Source organism: Physeter macrocephalus, chromosome 2 (genome assembly GCF_002837175.3).
Source record: "Physeter macrocephalus isolate SW-GA chromosome 2, ASM283717v5, whole genome shotgun sequence".
Classification (NCBI taxonomy): Eukaryota; Metazoa; Chordata; class Mammalia; order Artiodactyla; family Physeteridae; genus Physeter; species Physeter macrocephalus.
In genome coordinates, this window is record NC_041215.1 from 14916661 (window position 1) to 14937513 (window position 20853).

Consider the following 20853-nt stretch of genomic DNA (forward strand, 5'->3'; position numbering starts at 1 on the left):
TCCTTCAGAGTAGGGACTGAGGGCTCCTCACTGGGCTGCCCGCGGCGAGGACCAGGGGATGCCAGGCACAGTCCCTTTCCACCCCTCCCTGGCCCCATTTCCACCGTGAACCATCTGCAAGGGCCAGTTGTATATATTTATTGATTCAAGGTCTTATCTTGCCCACTGGCCTGAAACCGTGAGTTTGGGGGATTTTGTGTGACTTTGTCCACAAGTATCCCCCGCTTGGGGTGCAAAGCCTGCCTACAGGAGGTGCTCAATAAATGCCTATAGAATAAATGAAGCTTCTCCAGGTCGCTGAATACTGGAGAGCCCAGGAACAAGCCCTCTGTGATGCCTGCCCCAGCTCCCCCCGCCCCCCCCCCACCTTCCCGTCCCCTTCCTGCCCTCATAGTTCACAGGACACTAGGGGGCTTAACCCTCCATGAGTTCCGCGCTGCTGAGTCCTCCCACGCACAGCCCTGTGAGTGGGACCCCTGCCCGCCTCTGTGACTCGCCGCACCGTTTCCCCCGCCCCGCCCCCCCCCCACCTTCCCGTCCCCTTCCTGCCCTCATAGTTCACAGGACACTAGGGGGCTTAACCCTCCATGAGTTCCGCGCTGCTGAGTCCTCCCACGCACAGCCCCGTGAGTGGGACCCCTGCCCGCCTCTGTGACTCGCCGCACCCTTTACTCCTTCTCTCCAGCCCCACTGGTCTCCCCTCTCTTCCTCCAGCACACCCTCCTCTGTCTCACCTCAGTACCTTTGCCCTTGCTGTGCCCTCTGCCAGGTGTACCCTTCTCCAGCTCTTCTGGCGTGGCCCCTTGGGCCCTTTCAAATGTTCTCCTTTCCGAGAGGCCTCCCCGACCATCGTAGTTAAAGGCTCCCCAGCCCCATTCCTATTTTTCTCAACTTCGTGGGATCCTTTTCCAATGCTTTTGTGTGGAAGCCTTAGTAGTCCTTTACGTGGAGAGGTTTGTTCCCTTTCTCTAGAAGATCAGCTCCAAGAGGAGCAGGTTTGTATCTGTCTCAGACTCTGCCTCCCCAGCACCAGACTTAGAGAAGGAGCTCAGTGGGTATGTGAATGAATGAATGAATGGGTGGATGAATGAATGAATGAGAGAGTGAGTGAATACCTTCCCCACTCTGCCATCCCCACACTCACAGGGGACTCAGCGTCCCGCTTCCTTCCAGGCAGTCCTCGGTTAGACCCAGGATGGGTCTGAGATATCTGTGAATGCGCAGCTTGGGGGTGAGGGGGGAGGTGGCCAGTCTGCCCCTCCTCAGGCCACTGCCTCTGGGTCCTTCAGTTCCTGGGAGGTTCTCCCAGGTCTCCTGCACCCAGACCCATGGCAACTGCCCTGAACTTGTGGCCCAGCCCTCAGGCCCCTGGAGGAGGGGCTTTGTGTTTAGCCTCCACCCCCTCACCAGTCTGTAGGTCATTTTCTGGGGCTGAGTCCTGAGGGCCTCCCAGCTGAAGTTCATTTGCATGTTCCTCAGGTCCCTTCCAGCCGACTGTGGGCTGTTGAGAGGCTGTCTGGAATGGAGACTCAGGTATATCCCACCCAGAGCTTCACTTTCATCCACCCCCTACCTTTGTCCACCAATGCCAGCCTTGTCTCAGAGGGGTGAGATTCAAGCAGATAGCATGGCCAACTTGGGCAGGAGGTGATCGGTCACCAGATTGACTGTCAGCTCCTTGAAGAAGGTCCCTGATCCCTCAGGGTGGGTCAGCCCAAAAGGGAAATAGGGATGTTTCCAGAGAGAGAAGGTAGATGCAGAGCCTACAGGGCCTGGGTAGGGTGGGAGGGCTGGAGAAGCCTCTGGGGGCTGTGGCTGATGCTTTTGTGAATTTCTGGATGTTTACCTGTTGGACTTGAATTCAGAAAGTATCAGATGCTGCAGGGACCCCCACAGCAGTCTGTGCAGGCCAGGGTCAACCCGTAGGCACGGTGAGGATGCTTCTCTTGGGACAGGGACCCATACGGCGGCAGGCTCAGGCTGTCAGGGGACAGGGCATTGAATGAGGCACAAGGATGTGTGCCCGACCCCAAGAGAGATGTGGGTGGCTCCATCACTGTTGTGCTTTAGAAAGAGCCCCCAGTGGCCCAGGCAAGGGAACAGCAAGTGCAAAGGCCTGGAATGAGCTAAGGGGAGTCTGAGGAGACCTGGGATGGGGGGCTGGTGAGTGGATGAGTGGGGTGCAGGATGGAGCATGGTTGAAAATGCATCCCTTTAGGGTTCCCACAACCCCATTCCTGGAGCCCCTGTGGATACAGGAGGGTATGGGTGGTCCCCAGGCCTCTACTTCCCACCTATCACAGACCTGTGCACTGTCACCATGGCTAGGCCTCCTTCAGGGTGTCCCCGACAGCCTGGGCTAAAGAACAGGCTCGCGAGAGGAGGAAACAGGAGACCCATCTGCTGACCCCTGGCCATCACCTGGCTGTGCTCAGCCTCACCACCATCACTGCCCCATGACACTACCCCCTGCCTAAGCAGCTGTCCGCTCATTTATTCATTCAGGCCAGCTATTTTCTGGGTGCCGCAGAAGAAACAAAACAGATCAGCTGCCCTCAGGCAGTGATGAGCAATCAGATGTTCCTGACCTGGTCCAAAGCTCAAGGCCAGGAATAAAACAGATGGGGGGCTGGGAGAGAGATGAGGGGAAGCTGCTGCCCCCAGGAGTCCCTGGGCTGGGGAGGACAGAGCCAGACTCAGTCACCCAGGTGACAGGGTGACAGGGTGGGGACAGGGTAAGGCTGAGGTAGTGAGGCTGCCTGGAAAAGGAGGAGGTAAGGGCTCCCCACCTTCCAGTCCCCTCGGCTCCTCTGAGCTGCCATTAACATTAAATGAATGTTGCCCAAGGCCATCCTCAGTGCCAGGGGAAAGGGGCACCATTTGCGGGACCCCCAAAATAGTCTCCTGCTGTTCTGCCATCCTGGCATTGGTTTGGGGAGTTAGGACTGGGGGAGGGGGCTAAGTCTGAGTGGGCTCTCTCCTTCCAAAGAAGATTACCTTTGCCCCAGCAGGCACCCCCTCCACCCCTGGAAGCCCCCATACCCAACTCCGAGGCATCTTCTACTTGCCAACATCCTGCTTCCCACCCCAAGACTCCCCCACACGGAGAGGACTTTGATGAGGTCATTTCAGGAGGGAGATGTCCAGTCACTTTGCAAAGTTGTCCCCTCAGCAAGTGCGTGGTGTGATCAGCCCCCAGGCGCGCAAATGTTGAGAGGTGGCTGGAGTTTGGGGACCTGATTTTGGAAAAGGGGTGGTTAGTTCTCAAAGGCTGTCGAGGTCGGGAGTTTTCGCTTCGCTAAGGTCCTCTCCACGGCGCGGGGCAAGGGTGAGTTTGAGGAGCCGCAGCTCGCTGGGGAGCGAAGGGGGAAGCGGGGAAATGAGGGATCTTTAAATAGAGGCGGGGCTTGCGGGGTCGCCGGGGGCGGTGCCAACCCGGGCTCGGCCAATCGGCTGCGTCGCCGGCGTCGCACCGCCCCCTCCTCTCCCTGCCCAGGCGGGCGCTCGACCCCCGGCCGGGCCCGTGGGCAGGGCGGCGGGGGATGCGTACGCTGCCACCGCCCCCGGCCCCACCGCCCCGGGGCTTCGCGCCCACCCGCTGCTGCCCGACCCGCCCGCGACCCCTGCCCCGGCTCCTGCCTGGGGGGCCGCGGCCGCGCGGGACCCTCTCCCCTCCAGCCTCGTCCGCCTGCCCAAGACGAGTCCCGCAGGTACTGAGTGTGATGGGCTGGGGCACCCAGGGCGGCATGTCCCGGAGTGAGATGCGGTTTGGGGCAGGGGCTAGGAGGGTTTCCGTGGGCTCCGCAACCCAGGGGATACGGCGACGGGGGTAATGTGTGTATGTGCACTGCCCTAGTGAGTAAAGATTCACGGACCCCCATCCTGGAGGGGGAGGGTTCTGGGTTCACTTTGGCGGGGGCAGAGCAGTGAGTCTCCAAACTCCATAGATACGGTGGGGGAGCTCTCGGGGTGGAGGCAGTGACCCAGGACTGACATGGTAATGGGAGGAAGGAGACCCTCACCACTGGCCCCTGTATCCAGCCATTAGGGGCAGCACGGCAGGGGTCGGAAAGCCGGGTCCCCCAGCTCTCCCTGGACAGAGGTCGGGTACCCAGCACAGTGCACTGCTTGGGCTGTCCTGGAGGGTGGGGCCACAAATGTGAGTGCTGAAGGCTGGGGGTGAGCCAGAGGTGCTGATGGAGATGCATCAGAGTGGAGGGCACTGGGGACAGCAGGCTAGGGCAGGCTAATTGCACCCTGTTGGCTGCTGGCAGGTTCCTGACGGGTGGTGATGGGGGGAATGCCTAAGGGATGGGGCAGTCAGCCAACGACTTGCTGCACCCACTGTCGGGCAGCCCATGGGGTGGAAGGACGAACAGATCCTGTCCACCCTGCAGAGCTAGGGCCCCAAGAGTGCTGGTGGAGGTGTGTCCTAGGGTCCTACCCCACCCTCCGCAGGGACACACAACCCACAATTCACCCACATATCCTGGAAGGTTCTACCATGTGCTGCTCTGGCCATGGTTCCTGGGAGCAATGGGGTGGGCATTTGCCCCAAGGAGGCTCTGCCTTGGAGACTAATGGGCAGGGGTCACGTTCTCCTGGTCCAGCTCTGAAAGATCACGGTGTTCGGTAGTGTCACCACAACAGGCGTACCCATGGCTGAGTGCTAAGCATTTTCCGCATGAGATCTCACTCCATTGTGACCACCGACCCTGCTGGGATGGCACCGAGACGCCCCTTTACTAAAGAGGTAAATGAGGAAGTGGCAGTGACTTCGTCCTGGCTGGGACACCCAAAGGTCCCTCTGCAGTCAACCCATCATTTGTAAAAGAGTTCACTCGAGGGTCTTTTGGGTCTGGCCATTTTCTTTCTCTTCCTGTTGGGTGGGACAGTCCGGAGGAGTCGGCCTCCTTGCTCCCTGCTCTCTGCACACCTTCCCCCACTCCTCAAGAGCCCTCCTGGGTCCTCCCGGCCCTACTCGGCCTACAGGTTTCCCACAGCATCTTGTGGGATGGTACACGAAGGCGGGGTTTTGCTCATCCCCTCACCCCAGCATTCAAGGAACAGAGGCCTTGTGCCCCAGACATGTTAGACAATTTGGGGAATTCCAGGAACCCTCAAAACCAAATGCAGCCCATAGGATATTTGTTGCTTTTTAGAGGAACTTCTTGGAGAACCCAGGGCCTTCACCCAGAAAAACACACCCTTTCATGGACATCCAAACCTTGGCTGGGGTTTCACAGGGACTTCTGGTTCTTTGGGAAATCTCTGAGGGTCCCGGGGACCCCAGCTTTAGGCCCAGGTTGCATTGAGGGAGGGGAAGGTGAATCTGGGGAGGGGTGGGGTCTCTTGTCCCCAGGGCACTATGGTCCCACCCAGTCTTTAGAAACGGGCTGCCCCCTTCTCCTGCGGGATCGCAGGCAGGCCACTCTGTCCTTCCATTTCCTATGAGGTCGTGGGAGGGGTGGAACAGTCACCATGCCTGTGTTCTGAGCTCTGTGGCCCCTCAAGGACAGGGCCAGGCTGGCTTCCTTTCCAAACAGCCACTCCTCAAGAGGGACCCAGGCAGATCCTGCCATCCACTGCCCCCAGACTGCACTAACTAGTCCCTGCCTTTCCTGGCTGTGTGACCTTGGGCAAAGTGCTGAACCTCTCTGAGCCTTGTCTCCCCTCTGTAGAATGGGAGTAAGAATGCCACCTGCTTTGCTGAGTGGCAATAGGGATTAAATGTGGTAATTCTCATCAAGGTCTTGGCCCGCAATAAGCAATAGGTCCGCATTAACAACATGGGCACTAAGAAGGCCCTCCCAGAAGCCACCTGCTGCCTGTTCACATGCCCTACCCCACCCCCTCCCTGCCCAGGACACGTTAGGACACGGCTGCCAGGCAAGGAGGAGCATGGCGGAAACACGGCCGAATTTGGCCTGTGTGTTGGGCGTCTGAGTCACATCCCCAAATTGCATCTTCATCGGTGCATTTTGGAAGGTCGTTTGCACTGCTCCCACCGGCTTCCAGTCCTGACTGCCAGGCCACCACCTCTCCTGCCTTTGCTCCCCAAGCCCTGGGCAGGGACCTTCTGCACCTTCAGGAGGGAAGATGGGAGGGGTGCCTGAGGTTTCCTTGTGTCTTGGGCGAGGGCAGGGTCTGGGGCCACTGTGTGTGTGTCCTGGTGGCAAGCTCTTAGCCCTGCCTAGCAGCTGACAGCCCTTCAGGTGGCAAGCAGGGGCTCTAGCCCAGAGGAGAGTGGCACCTGAGTGCTTGTGAGGACGAAAAGAGAGATCAGGGCCAGGGTCAGCCTTATAAACTGTGAAGTGCTGGGCCTGCAGGAGATCAGCCCATATAATCTGTGATGTCCTGGGACCACATGGGGCCAACTCTTATAAACTGTGAAGCGTCAGGTCACAGGTGAGATGGATGGAAGTGGGACACATTCTAAGACTCATGTTTCTTGTGTTCCTACTGTGTGCTGGCACCCTCGTCTGGGGACATGTAGTGAGTGGGACAGATACTGCCTGGGGCGGGACGCGGACACAGGCACAGGTGGTTCTGCAATGCATGCGGTGGTGCCCTGGCCAAGGTCACCCCTGTCCCGCCTGGCAACATGGCTCATCTTGGCGTGTCCTGATGTGACACTTGCTGAGCCTGTCACCCCCAGGAACATGGCTTCAGGGCCAGGGAGGTGTCCTGTCTGTGCACACAGCCCCCTCTCCCTGACCCTCAGCACATGCCAGCTTGGCCTTTTCCAAGGGGACAACACTTGGCCCACAGCCCACCACTGCATGGCTTCTTGGGAGAATCCCACAAGGCAGCCTGGTCCAGAAGCTGCCTTGTAAGGAGATGGTCCCTTCACCACATGGTACCTCAGTTTCCCCATCTGTACAACTGGCCAAATCCCAGGACCCTCTTCTTGGGGCTGTTGTGAGGATTAAGGAGAAAAATCTGTGCAAAGGACAGAGCCTGGCGTGTAGTAGGTGTTCAGTAAACGCAGGCTATGGTGGCAGCAGGGGGTGCCTGCAGGGGTGGGGAGTGAGAGAGTGGGCTGGGGGGGAGGTGGCAGGGGAGGATCTGGCAAGTTGGGACCCAGAAGATCGGACTCCAGGCAGCCTCATCATGTGTGTGTCATCGTCTTCAAGATCCTTGCTCTTTCATGTGACGCCACGGGACACTGCCCTGTGCAGGAGCAGGGGGCAGATCAGACAGTCTCCTCCTTGTTAGCCAGTTTCCTTGGTTGGGAAACTGAGTCTGGCCCGAGGTCACAGGAACGGGCCAAGCACGTCTCCCAAGACCCTGTAGAATCAATTCTGGGATCTTAGCGTTAAATCCTGGATTGCTGCTTTGGTCCTGGAATGTGTTTGGAGATCACGGACCTCCCTCCATCTAAGCAGGAGGGAGCTGAGGGTCTCATAGCCATGGCCATGGTCCCCAGTTTCCCCCTGGCCGTATCCTGTGACTATGTAAGTGTGTTCAGGCCTTTGGACAGCTCTACGGGAGGAGCTGGAGTAGAGTGAGATTAACTTGTCCAAGAGCCTGAACGTCAGAAGGAGACAAGCCTGGATTGGAACCACCTCCCAGCTGCTCATTTACACGGCCTCTAGTCCTCCCAGGCAAACCAGCCAGCAGATTCCATCTTGAGGCATTCAGAAGTGTTTATTGAATGCCATCTGTGTGCTAGGCATTGTTCTAGGTACCTGGAGACACAGAAAAGTCAGTGGGCAAAGGTCTGGTAGGAGGGTATTCCAGGCAGAGGGCACAGCAGGTGCAAAGGCCCTGAGGCAGGACCAAGCTTGCCAGGATCTGGTAATGGGGAGGCCACCGTGGCTGGAAGGGAGTGACTCTGGGGAAAGTGAGAAGGATGAGGTGGGTGGGAGCCAGACCACAGAGGCCTCCTAGACACAGTGAGAAGTTGAGTTTTTATGCAGTGGCACTGGAGAGCCATGGGGAGGTTTGGAGCAGAGGAGGGACATAGGCTGACTTGCAGATTTCTGGAGTGGCCAATCCACGTGTCAGCCACAATAGGTTCCTGGCCTCTCCAGCCTCAGAATGTGCTGGGGTGGGGTGGGGTCCGTAGCCCTCTGGTCCGTTACTGAGGCCCTGACATGACCGTGTCCCCCATGCCCTGCAGGTCAGTGCGGGAGCCCAGTTGCTGAGCCATGCCGGGCCCCGGGCGGCCGGCAGCAAGCCCAACCCCAGCACCCACATAGTCATGAACAGCCACAGACACAATGGCTTCGGGGGACGGCCACTGGGTGGCGGGCTGGGTGCCCTGGGCCGAGATCCTCCGGACCCCGAGGTCGGCCACCCGCCACAGCCTCCGAATGGCCCAGGCATCCAGGTGGTGGTAGCCAAGAGTGAGCCGGCCCAGCCCTCGCCCGGCAGCCCCCGGGGGCAGCCCCAGGACCAGGAAGAAGAGGAAGATGAGGAGGAGGATGAGGCGGGTAGGCAGAGGGGCTCAGGGAAGCCCCCCAGCGTTGGCCACCGTCTGGGCCACCGGCGGGCGCTCTTTGAGAAGCGGAAGCGTCTCAGTGACTACGCTCTCATCTTCGGCATGTTCGGCATTGTTGTCATGGTGACGGAGACGGAGCTGTCCTGGGGGGTCTACAGCAAGGTAGGTGTGGCCCTTCCCCCTGGCACCCCAGGGAGGCCCTGCTGGTCCCACTGGGCTCCCTGAGACCCCTTGGGCACGGGGTGGGGGGCCACATCAGCCCTAGGAGAGGGGGCTGGGGGATGCTGAGGGGTCCCTGGAGGTGGGAAGGTGGGGGCCCCTGGGCCTCGTGTTGTGTCCACCCCGGTGGGGGGGCAGCAGAAAGGCTGCAGGTGGGCCCAGAAGGCTCCAGCCCGTTCCCTCTGGCATGCAACAAGGGGCTGCACCTTGGCTGAAGGTGGGGATGGAGCTGCCTCCCAAGGTCAAGCTGGGGGAGGGGGCAGGGGGATGGGGGAACCCCAGAGAAGGGCTGCGCCGAGGAGCAGGGAAAGAGCTTTCCCTTTTTCAAGAGCGGTCAGGACCAGGTTACATGGGTCCCCAAGTGGATGTGAGGACAGAGGGAGATGAGAGCCATGTCAGCCTGTAAACTGGGAAGTGCTACGTCTGCATGAGGTCAGTTTTTGTAAACTGTAGAGTGCTGTACCCATGTGAAGCCAGGCCTTATAAGCTGAAGGGCTGGGCCCACCTTGCTCTCAGCCCAGGCCTGAGGAGTAAGGACCAGAGCTTCACTTTCTGAGTGAAGCGACCAGGTGGGGGGTCAGGAGGGCTGCCTGCCCCGACAGTGTCTGTCCTGCACTCTCTCTTTGTCCAGGAGTCCCTGTACTCATTTGCACTCAAATGCCTCATCAGCCTCTCCACGGTCATCCTGCTGGGCCTGGTCGTCCTCTACCACGCCCGGGAGATCCAGGTCAGTGCCCAGTGGGGTTGGGGCAGCTCCCCTCCCCGCAGCCACCTGGGACCCCAGCCCTCTAAGACATAAAAGTATCAGTAGCCTCTTTTTTTTTTTTTTTTTTTTTTTAGTAGCCTCTTTATAGGAAAAAAAAAAAAAAAAAAGGACTTCTGTGGAGACACACTGTTTAGATCACTCTAAATTTCCTTGGAATGCATATCTTCATTTTAATTTTCATTGATTCTTTGGTAACAAAGACCAACAGTGAGGGAGCAGGAGGCGGGCTGGGTTTCTGGTGCACGTGGGTTGTTTTCACAGCCCTGGGTCTTCTGAGGTTTTGCAGCCATGGGGTCCAGTGTTTGTAGCACCAGGCTCCTTTTCCTAGTCCATCGGACCCTGTGTTTGAAAGATTTATCTTGTGCCAGAGAGTTTATTCTCCTATTTCAGGGTTTGATCAAAACCTGGTCAGGCTCCTGGAGAGCCCAGTTCAGGGCTTGTCAGGCAGGTGTTACCACAGCAGGCTGGCACCAAGGCCTGGGGACACCGAAAGGTGTCAGATGTGGCTCTTGAGTCTGGCCTTTGACCCCTGACCTCAAGGAGCCACAATATGGCAGGAGATGGGTGTAGGAAAATTCTACCTGGGTTGCACTGTATGCAGACCTGTCGGGGGACACCCAGGGTCTGGCACACAGGAGGGGTCCCTGATCTGGCTGGGGGTTGGAGGGAGGGGGACAGTGACCCCTGAACTAAAGGAAGCAGTTCTGAAGATACAGCTGTGGACAACAGTCTGGCAGTTCCTTAAACAGATAAACATGGAGTTACCATATGACCCAGCAATTCCCTTCCTAGTTACACACCCAAGAGACACAACAACCTACATCCACACAAAAACTTGTACACGTATGTTCATAGCAGCATTATTCACAATCGCCAAAAAGTGGAAACAACCCAAATGTCCACTGACCGATGTATGGATAAACAGAATGTGGTCCATCCGTACAATGGAATACTATTCAGCCAAATGAAAAAAGAATGAAGCACTGTGTGTTTGTAGCACCACAACTGAGTGGCTTAAACAACAGAAATGTATTCTCTCACAGTTCTGGAGGCTGGAAGTCCAAGATCAGGTGCTGGCAGGGTTGGTTTCTCCTGAGGCTCTCTCCTTGGCTTGCAGACGGCCACCTTCTCATTGTGTCCTCACATGGCCTTTGCTCTGTGCTCACACATCCCTGGTATCTCTTCCTCTTCTTATAAAATGACACCAGTCCTGTAGGATTGGGACCCCACTCCTATGACCTCATTTAATCTTAATTATGTCTTTAAAGGCCCTATTTCCAAATACAGTCATACTGGGGGCTAGGGCTTCAACGGATGAATTTTGAGGGGAGAAAGTTCAGTCCATAGCACTCCCCCCTCTGGCCCACCTTGCAAATCTTTGTCCTTCTCCCATGCAAAATGCACTCATCCCATCCCAAGAGCCCCGAAAGTCTTAACCCATTCCAGCGTCAACTCTAAGTCCAAAGTCTCATTTAAATATCACCTAAATCAGACATGGGTGAGATTCGAGGTACTGTTCCTCCTGAGACAAAATTTTCCTCCACCTGTGACCAGACAAGTTGTGTGCCTCCCAAATACAATAAGCGTAGGATAGACATTCCTGTTCCAGAAGAGAGAAATATGAAAGAAGAAAGGGGTGACAGGTCCTACACTTCTCTCAGACCTAGCCAGGCAAATTCCGCTAGATTTGAAGGCTGGAGAATGATCTTCCTTGGCTCAATGCCCCACCTTCGAGGCCCACTGTGGTGGCAGCGTTGCCTCGTTGGCCCTGAGTGGTGGCCTTTTGCGACTGCCTTCTCTCACTCCGCTTAATGTTTTCAAGGTTCATCTACATTGTAGCATGGGTCAATGCTGCATTCCCCTTTATGGCTGGGTAACGTTGCATTGTGTGGAAGGGCCACATTTTGTTTATCCGTTCATCCACCGATGGACACTTGGGTTGTTTCCACTTTGGGTGCCTGTGAACAGCGCTGCTGTGATTGCGCGCACACAAGGACGTGTTTGAACGACTGTTTTCATCTCTCTGGCCTATATGAGATGGCTGGGTCATTGGTAACTCTGTGTTTGACTTTTGGGGAAACCTCTGTGCCACGTTTCGCTTGAATTGCGGCCGACCCTGAGAACTAGGGAGTTTTGCCTTTGAGGCCACGTTTCTTGTAAAAGCCGACGGGGTTTTCGGCTGGGATCTTGCTCCGGGGCCTGGTCTCGTGTCCGAGGCCCACCTCATCCCGCCCGCCTGACCTCCGCAGCTGTTCATGGTGGACAACGGGGCAGACGACTGGCGCATCGCCATGACGTGCGAGCGCGTCTTCCTCATCTCCCTGGAGCTGGCCGTGTGCGCCATCCACCCGGTGCCCGGCCACTACCGCTTCACGTGGACAGCGCGGCTAGCCTTCACGTACGCGCCGGCAGCGGCCGAGGCCGACGTGGACGTGCTGCTGTCTGTGCCCATGTTCCTGCGTCTCTACCTGCTGGGCCGTGTCATGCTGCTGCACAGCAGGATCTTCACGGACGCCTCCAGCCGCAGCATCGGCGCCCTCAACAAGATCACCTTCAACACGCGCTTCGTCATGAAGACACTCATGACCATCTGCCCGGGCACCGTGCTCCTTGTCTTCAGCATCTCCTCCTGGATCATCGCCGCCTGGACCGTGCGGGTCTGTGAGAGGTGCGCCCCTGACCCCTGACCCCTGATCCCAGTGACCCTCATGCCCACCCAAGACTTTAGTGACCCCGGGGCTCTCCCAGCCATCACTTTGTCCCCATGACTTCTGACCCTGGTGAACCGCATGCCTACCCACGACTTCAGACATCCAAGGCCTCCCCCCAGCCATCACTCCATCCCCATGATTCTGACCCTGGTGACCCCCGCCCCCATACCCAGTCCCTGGCCTCAGTGACAGTCCCCGGCCTCAGTGACAGTCCCTCAAGTGCAGCTCCCTCATCCCTGGGACTCCAGCCCTGTGTCCCCACTCCCCTCCAGCCCCTACCCCGCACCCCTCTAGGACCCCATCCCTCTTCCTCCGCCCCCTCCCCGAGGGGCCCCTCCACTGGCCCAACCTCTGGCCCAGGGTGGCAGAGGCAGCAGGAACAGGGACCCCCCCCCATCCACCTATCCCTCCCACAATTTAACCTGCTCTCCTTCTCCCCTCTGCCCACCCCACCGGACGGTAGGGAAAACATGTGAGTCCTACCTTCAGCCGAGCTATGTGTGCAGAGCTGCCAGCTGCCCTGCCCGCCAGGAATTTAAGATCAGCTGCCACCAGGGGAGGGAGTGGGGAGGTGAGGCGATTGCCTGGGACCTGCCCTGAGCTCACAGGGCCCTGCGGAGAGCCTGTCCCAGTGCAGCCAGGCAGGTGGGTCTGGGGTCAAGCCCAGGATAGCGGGAGGCAGGCCACTCTGGGGCTATGTGCACTTGGCATCCCTGGAGTCCTTGTCACCAAGGAGGGGGCAGTGGTGGGGAGAAGGGGGGAGAAGAGCTTACTTAGCTCTGGTGCCTTGTCGGGGCAGCTGGCCCCAGGGGGCTCAGACAGCTCCCTCGGAGAGTCAAGTGGGTCTGGGGTGAACGAGAAAACCATCCAAGCTTTTAAGACCCCCGTAAGGGGTCTGTTCTGAGCAGCCTTGGAAGGTGCAGGGCCATCAACCCGACTTATATATGAGGACACTGAGGCTCCGAGGGGCAAAGGGACATCGCTGAGGGCCTAATTCCTGATTTTGTCTCCAGAAACCCCCCAGGGGTTCCAGGAGAAGGAGGGGCCCCACTGGACCTCTCAGGGCATGGGGGTGCCTTGTCTGGGAAGGGGTCTCTCCTGCCTTGTGCCTAGCTGGGGCTGGGACTGGGCTTCCTGGGAGGTTCCTGGGCTGGACCTGCCCCCAGATCCCCAGTCCTCACCCCTTCAAGCACCCCCTCCATGACCCCTGCCTCAGCCTGATGTCGGGCTGATGGGGGTGAGGGCCTAGCTCTTTCTGTCATCAAGGTTTACTGTCTCAGGATCACACCGGGGCTCCTTGGACCCGTAATGTTCCCCCGTGCCAGTTCCCACAGACCTCAGGACTGAGATCTGGGGAGTGGGAGAGGGTGCCTTGCATCAGGCATCCCTGGGGTCCAGGCTGGGTCACTTCAGGGGTGCCTGGTAAGGGTGGGGAATAGGGCAGGGCCCGGGGGGGCAGCCAATCCTAAATTCTGAGCCCTCTGACACTGCTTGACGCCCTCTCGCCTGCCTCGCTCCACCCCTGTGGCTCTGTCCCACCCCACCTCCTGCATGCTCCCCACTGCCTGGTCCTGAGTGGTCCTGTAGCACCCACCATAGCTGCAGCTGGGCCTGGAGCCTCCCCCGATGGCTGATGTGTTCCCCACTCCTCCTGCCTCCTGGGTGTGGAGCCCTGGTCTCCTGAGAGGTGGAAGCTGGTGCAGCTTGGGGCTCACATGCCTCAGTGAAAGATGGGGTTCAGTCCCTGGTCCCCCTCGTCCAGCAAGCAGCCTGGAAGTCCAGGCTGAAGGGGCCTGGAATGGCACCCGACCCTCCAGTGGGGCAGGGACTCTCAAAGCCCAGACCTGCTGGGAAGGCCTCCAACCCTCCTTCCCACCTTTTGGGTTTCCATCTCCTCCTTATCTTGAGCCCCTGACCCCAGCCCCATCTGCCTGGAACAGCCCTACCCGCCAGCTCCCCCCGCCCTGCCCCTGCGGCCTAGGAAGGAGGGGGTCAGCTGGAAAGGGCTTCCTGACCTCCCAGAGCTGGAGGGGCTTTGCAGGTAGGGGGCTGAGCTAGAGCAGAACCTTGAGCTATCCCCAGACCCAGAGAACCAATCCCTTAGCCCCCCAGCCTGGGCTAACCACAGGTAGAACCAGTTCATAGCCTGTGTGGCCAGGGTCCCAGGCCTCGCTTTGATTGGGACAAAATCATGTCCTTGCAAAGCCTTGGGGTCTGTTGCCCTGAATAACAAAAGTTGAGTCCCAGGCCTCTCCCCAGTGCCAAGCAAGCTGCCCCTTCCCTCCTGACTGCCAGGAGAACCCCAGGCCCGAGGTTGGGGCCACTGCCCTCCACATATTGAGTTCCCTAGTACTCCCAAGCCCCAGGGTGTGGTCCTCCAGGCTCCTGTCTCCCCGTAGAGTCCTCCTCCCTCCTTGGGACCTTGCTGGCTGGGGAAGTTCTTCCTGGTGTCTGACCTGAATCCTCACCTCTACTTCCTGCCGCTTCTGGTGCCCGTGGCCACCCGTGTTCGCATCTGTCTGTGTGTCTGTCTGTGGGAGGGGGATTGTGTGCACATGCGTGAACACATGTGCGTGCCCCCTCGTGGGTGCACGCTCATGTGCGTCACCCACATGTGGACCCCTCTCTGCCCAATAACCAGCAGCTTGGGGGTCAGGTGAAAGGAGAAGGTTGGAAGGGACGCTGGGGAGGAGTGGTTGCCCTCTGCCCTGTGGTACCCTCAGGAGGACCACAGGGCTGCCCCCGGCACTAACCATCCCCCCACCCTGCCCTATAGTGGTGCCCTGGACACTTTGAGCCTCCAGAGTGATCAGCTCCCTGCAGTCAAGGCCCCCATGCAGCCAGGTGGACCCAGGGCCCTGCCTTCCTGGGGGTGTGATGAAGGCAGAGAGACCAGTGTGGATTGACTGGGCCCTCCCTGGCTCCCCCCAACGCCCAGGTATCACGACAAGCAAGAAGTGACCAGCAACTTCCTGGGGGCCATGTGGCTCATCTCCATCACCTTCCTCTCCATCGGCTACGGCGACATGGTGCCCCACACCTACTGCGGGAAGGGCGTGTGCCTGCTCACTGGCATCATGGTAAGGGCGAGGGCCCTTGCATATCCCCACTGATGGGGAGCTCACGCCGTCTCAAGGTGGACCTGCTCAGAGTTCCTCCCTGTGTCGGCCCACCCCTCCGCCACCCTGCTCCTTCCCTCTGATGTGACACAGAAGACACCCTCAGGCTTCCCGGGGACATCTCCTCTTGGGTTCTTCCAGCCCTAGATATGTAGCTTCCACTGTATTCCCCAGTCCAGATGCTGTGGTCCACTCTGAACCAAGAGTCATTTTTGCCCCTTTATGCTCCGCAGCCTGCTTAATTCACAGCCCTTGGATCCAGGGCAATGGGCTTGATGCTTCTGTGCCTCGGTTTCCGCCACTCCCTCTGATTGTTGCAAGGACTGAGTCTGTTCATTTATATGAAATGCCTAGAGCCATGAATGCCTCGGATACCCAGTCAATACCCTCTGAGCCCTGCCATCACAGCCCAATTCTCCATCCTTCCCTGACTACCGGGGTGTCCTGAGCACCCCACTGAGCCCCTGGGTGTAAGGTTTATCTCTTGTGACTCCTGTGGGCCTAGGCAGCACCCCTTCTTCCCTAAAGACTTATCAAGTCCGCCTGCTTGTATGGGCAAACTTTGGCATCTGGTGCCTTCTCTTTACCCTGATTTGATCATTAGGTTCCCTGCCCATCCCCTCCTTCTGGAACCTTCTTTCTCCCCAAGTTTCTTTCATCTCCACAAGTGCTTTTCCATGTTTTGAATTATGAATTGTTCGACGTACAGTAGGGAACTCCTCTCCCCAGCCCCCAATTAGCATGTTCATTTTGATGCCGAAAACTTGGCCTCTGTGCACTGGTGCTGAATCAAATCTTGGAGTCAGAGTTTGGGGTGAAGTAGGAAAAAATAGCTGTATTGCTTTGCCAGGCAAAGGGAGACACAGCAGGCTCATGCCCCTCAAAACTGTGTGTCCCAACCCGGGAGGATTTGGTGAGGAGTCTTATACAGTGGTTCATGGACGGAGCTGCTGATAAGGCTCAGAGTGTGTGCAGGGCCTGCATTCCTTTAATCTGGCCTCAGGTGATCTCCTGATGAGCTTCTGTGGTTCTTGAGGTTATCAAACTTATGACCTTCTCTCTGGAATGAAGACTGCTTCATCAAATAGTTCATCTTCCATTTGCTGGGGGCCTTAGTTCTGCAGAAGAGCTCAAAGATACTCTTATGTGTATCCTTTAAGGTGGAACCAGGACCCTGCCCCAAGGCTGCACTATGGTTTCTTGGCTGCTCCTCCCTTGTCTCTGCATCCCTTCCCCTCCCTTCCCTGATCAGCAACTGTTCGAAAGACTTCTGTTGCCCAGGAGCCCCACAGGGCCCTGCTCAGTTTCAATTTGTGAAAAAAATCAGTGAACACCCACAAGCCAAAGGAAGTCAACCAACCCGATTCCCTCCAGGGTCCTCCCCAGGCCACTTCCTTTTCTTCGTAGAGAGATGCTTTTGTTCTTGCAAAAGTACTATGCCATCCCCACCATGGTTTCCTTTCCTCCTGCAGAGGGAAGGGCTGTCTTTCCATTGGCTCCTCCCAGCCCTCCGCACTGCATGTAGACTGACCCTGTTGTCACCATCTCCCGAGGCCTATGGCTCTCTCCCCTCTTCACCTCTTGTCCCCTCCTCTTTGGACACAAGCTGAGGGTCCACGTCCTCCTCCGGCCCCCACCGGGGCCTCGCTTCTCCTGGCCAAGCTGACCTAGACCCTCTCTCAGTTAAAAGGCATTATGCCTGTTTGCTTACGTTATTTTGTGAGATTGAAAGGAAAAAAAACTAAAGATTGTCCACAATCCACTACCCTACCCCCATCCCTGGCAAATGAACTTTACAAACGAAAAAAGAAGAGCTCTCGGATAAGATGATGGCTTTAAACCCAGAAAACACGCAGCGAAACAGAAAAGCCATGTTCTCTTCTCTGGGATGAGCCTCCTTCCAGGAAATTAGTTCCGTGTTTACCCTGTGGCTCATTCCAGGCCCTTGCCCCCAGCACGTGCAGGAATGTTTACACGCAGGGATGTTTTTTGCTTTTCTCTGTCACCACACAGCCAGGTATCACACGAAGCCACACGTTGGTCTTTACTCTCTCTCTCTCTCTCTCTCTCTTTTTTTTTGGCCTCACCGCTTGGCTTGTGGGATCTTAGTTTCCTCACCAAGGATCGAACCCGGGACCTCCGCAGTGACAGCTCAGAGTCCTAACCACTGGACCACCAGGGGATTCCCCACACATTGGTCTTTTAAGCCACTTTCAAATTCTTCTGTTAGACCTCTCCTCTTCTACCCTTGCCCAAGTGTGTCCCCTCCCAGTCACTGCCCCACAGACTCACCCCCTTCCAATAGCTTATAAAGCATACATGTGCTCATTCTTGAACTTTAAGGCATCCCAGCATGGCCTCCTCTGAACTCAGTGTCTTTCGCTGGATGTGGCATCCATGCTATTGTGTGGAGTCATTGGCTGATCCTTTTCCTGGGGGCATAGTATTCCACATGGAGGTTTCCAGTATGTTTCTTTGCCCCAGTTGACAGGGCTTTTCTTGAACACAGACTCCTGAGTCTTCCCAAGACCTTTGTCCTGGCCAGGAACGCATGATGGGGTCTCCTCAGGGGGCGACTTTGTGCCCACCCTTCCCCATAAATGTTTCCTTCCATCCAGAAGAAAAACTAGCCACTCCCCTGGCCCTCAGAGGCTAAGCCCAGGTCTCTTCCTTCCTCCCGTCCTGTATGCAGTAGCTGCAGGAGGAAGCAACAGGTGGATGAGGTGCCAAAGAGAGCCTCCAGAGCAGGTGGGGAGCCACCTTCTGGCCCCCTCATTGGCCCCTGCCACCTGTTCCACACCACTCCTGGAGCTGATGACACCTGGATGGACCCTGGGCTCCCCGTCTCCTGATTCTCAGTGGCAGAAGGTCCCTCTTTCCCTCCCTCCTTCTGCATCACTTTTCACTGCCCCCCACCCCTACCTCTCAGCCTCGCCCTCCCCCTCGGGTCCTCACTCCTGCCCTTCTGTCTCTCAAGTGGCCCCCAAGTGGACAAGCAAGTCCTCTCTGGCCTCCTTCCCTAGCCGGGGGACTGGCTGCCATTCAGAACATACTGGGGAGGGTGGTAGCTAGAGCAGGGAACCCATCACGGGGGAGATGTTCCCTCCCTTTACTTCCCCGCATCCTGGGACCAATACTTCGCCTCTTTCCTCCTGCAAATGCCCCACCGCAGGCAGCTGGCCTGACCCTTCTTTCTCGCCACCCTTCTGGCCCTACCAGCTGAATCCCCATTACCGGTCAGCAACATGTCAGCCGGGTCTCTGTCCCCATCATCCAGACCCCAAAGCCTGGATGGAAATGCTTCCAAATCCTCCCACCTCCGTGGGCCTCAGCCCCAAATGTACATGCACGTCCTGCCTGTTTCTTGTCCTTTTTCTTATCTCTGAGCCTCACTTTCCCACTCTGCCCAATGGGGATAAGAGTGGTCCTACCTCCCACGGTTGTTGGCGATCAAATGAACTAATCTATGGCACAGGCTCCCTGGACGTTTGATGGATATTAAGCAAGTAGGGTTGGGAGTCAGCGAACTCAGAAGATGGGATTTGCCAACCCTGCAGGTTTGGAGGGCAAGTGTGAGGGGGAGGAGCCAGGAGGGCTTCCTGGAGGAAGGAGGGTATACTACTTGCAACCCATACGAGGCGGACCCTGACATTCCCCCTCGCCCTCTTCATGCAGGGGGCTGGTTGCACGGCGCTCGTGGTGGCTGTGGTGGCCCGGAAGCTGGAGCTCACCAAGGCAGAGAAACACGTGCACAACTTCATGATGGACACTCAGCTCACCAAGCGGGTAAGGACGCCAGCCCCATCACAGCCACCTCGCCTCCTGGTCCTCAAGGGCAGACCCTCCTCACCTTACTTCTGCACACGTGCCCACAGGTCATGCCACGCTGCCTGTGTGTGCCCAGACTGCCCTGGGCTGTGCCACCATGGGAACACCCTTAAGCTTTGCACAGGTGTCCACTTCTGTGCCCAGTCACAGCCCAGTCACAGGCCCCTCAGCAAGAGACAGGGATTCGTGGTGAGGCAACCAGATGCAATTTATAAGCCGGATGAACTCAGCAGGTCAGCTTCCCTGTGCCTCTGTTTCCTCACATATAAAATGAGAGAGATACCGGCGTGTGCAGATTCACTGAGTTAACGTTTGCAAGTTGTATAGAAAGGGTCCGGCCCATGGTGAGTGATGTGTGTTAGGCAGACACACGCGCGCACACACACAGCACAGATGTGGATGTGTAAACATGGTCCTGACCTACAGTCCCAGGACCCCAGAGGGGCATTTCCAGGAGTTTCTGGAGGTTTCCAGAGCCTTCCATAGTTTTGTGCTACTCTAAGGAACTGTTCTTTCTCTGGCCTCAGGTAAAAAACGCCGCTGCTAACGTTCTCAGGGAGACGTGGCTCATCTACAAACACACCAGGCTGGTGAAAAAGCCAGACCATGCCCGGGTTCGGAAACACCAGCGTAAGTTCCTCCAAGCCATCCATCAGTAAGTCCGACACCTTTCCCACTTGCATTTCTGTGTCCACCTGGCACGGAGGCAGCCCTGGCCCCCGGGGAGGAGGCTGCAGACTAGGCCAGACAGCTCGTCATGGCCACATCATGGCCATTCCCATGCCAGGTGGTCAGTTGGTTGGGGCCTGCAGCTTCTGTGCCGGGTGGGATAGTGGGTTGGTCGGAGGGAGGCAGGTGATGGACCCAGCACTTGTCCAGGACAGTCACCTCTGGTAAATCATGCAAACCACCCAACATAGTGGCAGGTAGCATATTTTATTCTCTGGAACAGCCAAAATGACTCTCCCCTTGGACACTGAAGCAATCTTCCCTTTTTGCTTTGGCTTCCAGGAAGCTCAGAATTAAATCTGTGGCCTGATTCATGTGATCATGTAGGATAATTAGAGATTACTTAATTTTCTCTGTTGTCCCTTTCTCCTGAGAATTATTTAATCAAGTGGTTCTCATCTTGGCTGCTCATTGGAGTCACGTGGGGGTGCTTTTTTAAAATCCCACAGGCTGGGAATTCCCTGGTGGTCCAGTGGTTAGGACTCCACGCTTTCACTGCTGAGGGTGCTGGTTTGATCCCTGTTGGGGAACTAAGATCTTGGAAGCCGCACAGCGTGGCTGAAAATTTTTAAAAAATAAAATAAAATCCCACGGGCCATACCCAACACCAGTTACAGTAGAGTCTGGCATACAGCCTGAGCTCAAGTTTAAGTTCCTCAGGTGAGTCCAATGTGCAGCCAGAGTTGGCAGACTTTTTCTGTAAAGGGCCAGATATTAATTATTTCAGTCTTTGTGGGCCAAAATGTCTCTGTCACAGCTACTCAACTCTGCTGTTGTAGCAGGAAGACAGCAAGGATGAATGGGTGTAATTATGCTCTGATAAAGCTTTATTTTCCAAAGCAAACAGCTGTCCAGATTTGGCCTATAGAACATAGTATGCCAATCACTGTCCACAAGAAATATGTGAACTGCATACATAATTTAAAAGTTTCTAGTAGGCACATTTTAAAAAGGTGAAAAGAAGTGAAATTAATTTTAATATACTTATTCAATCTAATATATCCAAAATATTATCATTTTAATATGTGATTAGTA

The 20853-nt window shown here is 56.8% G+C and overlaps 1 protein-coding gene across 1 annotated transcript; it reads left to right on the forward strand.

The window, feature by feature from the left end:
• The first annotated feature begins 3509 nt into the window (after positions 1 to 3509).
• On the forward strand, positions 3510 to 19748 carry LOC102991321 (small conductance calcium-activated potassium channel protein 1). The gene is made up of 7 exons (XM_055091324.1): positions 3510 to 3710; positions 8126 to 8608; positions 9297 to 9392; positions 11681 to 12099; positions 15081 to 15222; positions 18937 to 19047; positions 19617 to 19748. The coding sequence occupies exons 1-7, from the start codon at positions 3543 to 3545 to the stop codon at positions 19746 to 19748; spliced, it is 1551 nt and encodes a 516-aa protein (XP_054947299.1). The 5' UTR covers positions 3510 to 3542.
• Positions 19749 to 20853: the final 1105 nt, after the last annotated feature.

Excerpts from the sequence above, each read along its gene's own strand:
- LOC102991321 (XM_055091324.1), top strand. The coding sequence starts at position 3,543 with ATGCGTACGCTGCCACCGCCCCCGGCCCCACCGCCCCGGGGCTTCGCG. Across the intron at positions 9,393-11,680 it reads ACCACGCCCGGGAGATCCAG|CTGTTCATGGTGGACAACGG; the intron begins GTCAGTGCCCAG and ends TGACCTCCGCAG. Across the intron at positions 19,048-19,616 it reads ACACTCAGCTCACCAAGCGG|GTAAAAAACGCCGCTGCTAA; the intron begins GTAAGGACGCCA and ends CTCTGGCCTCAG.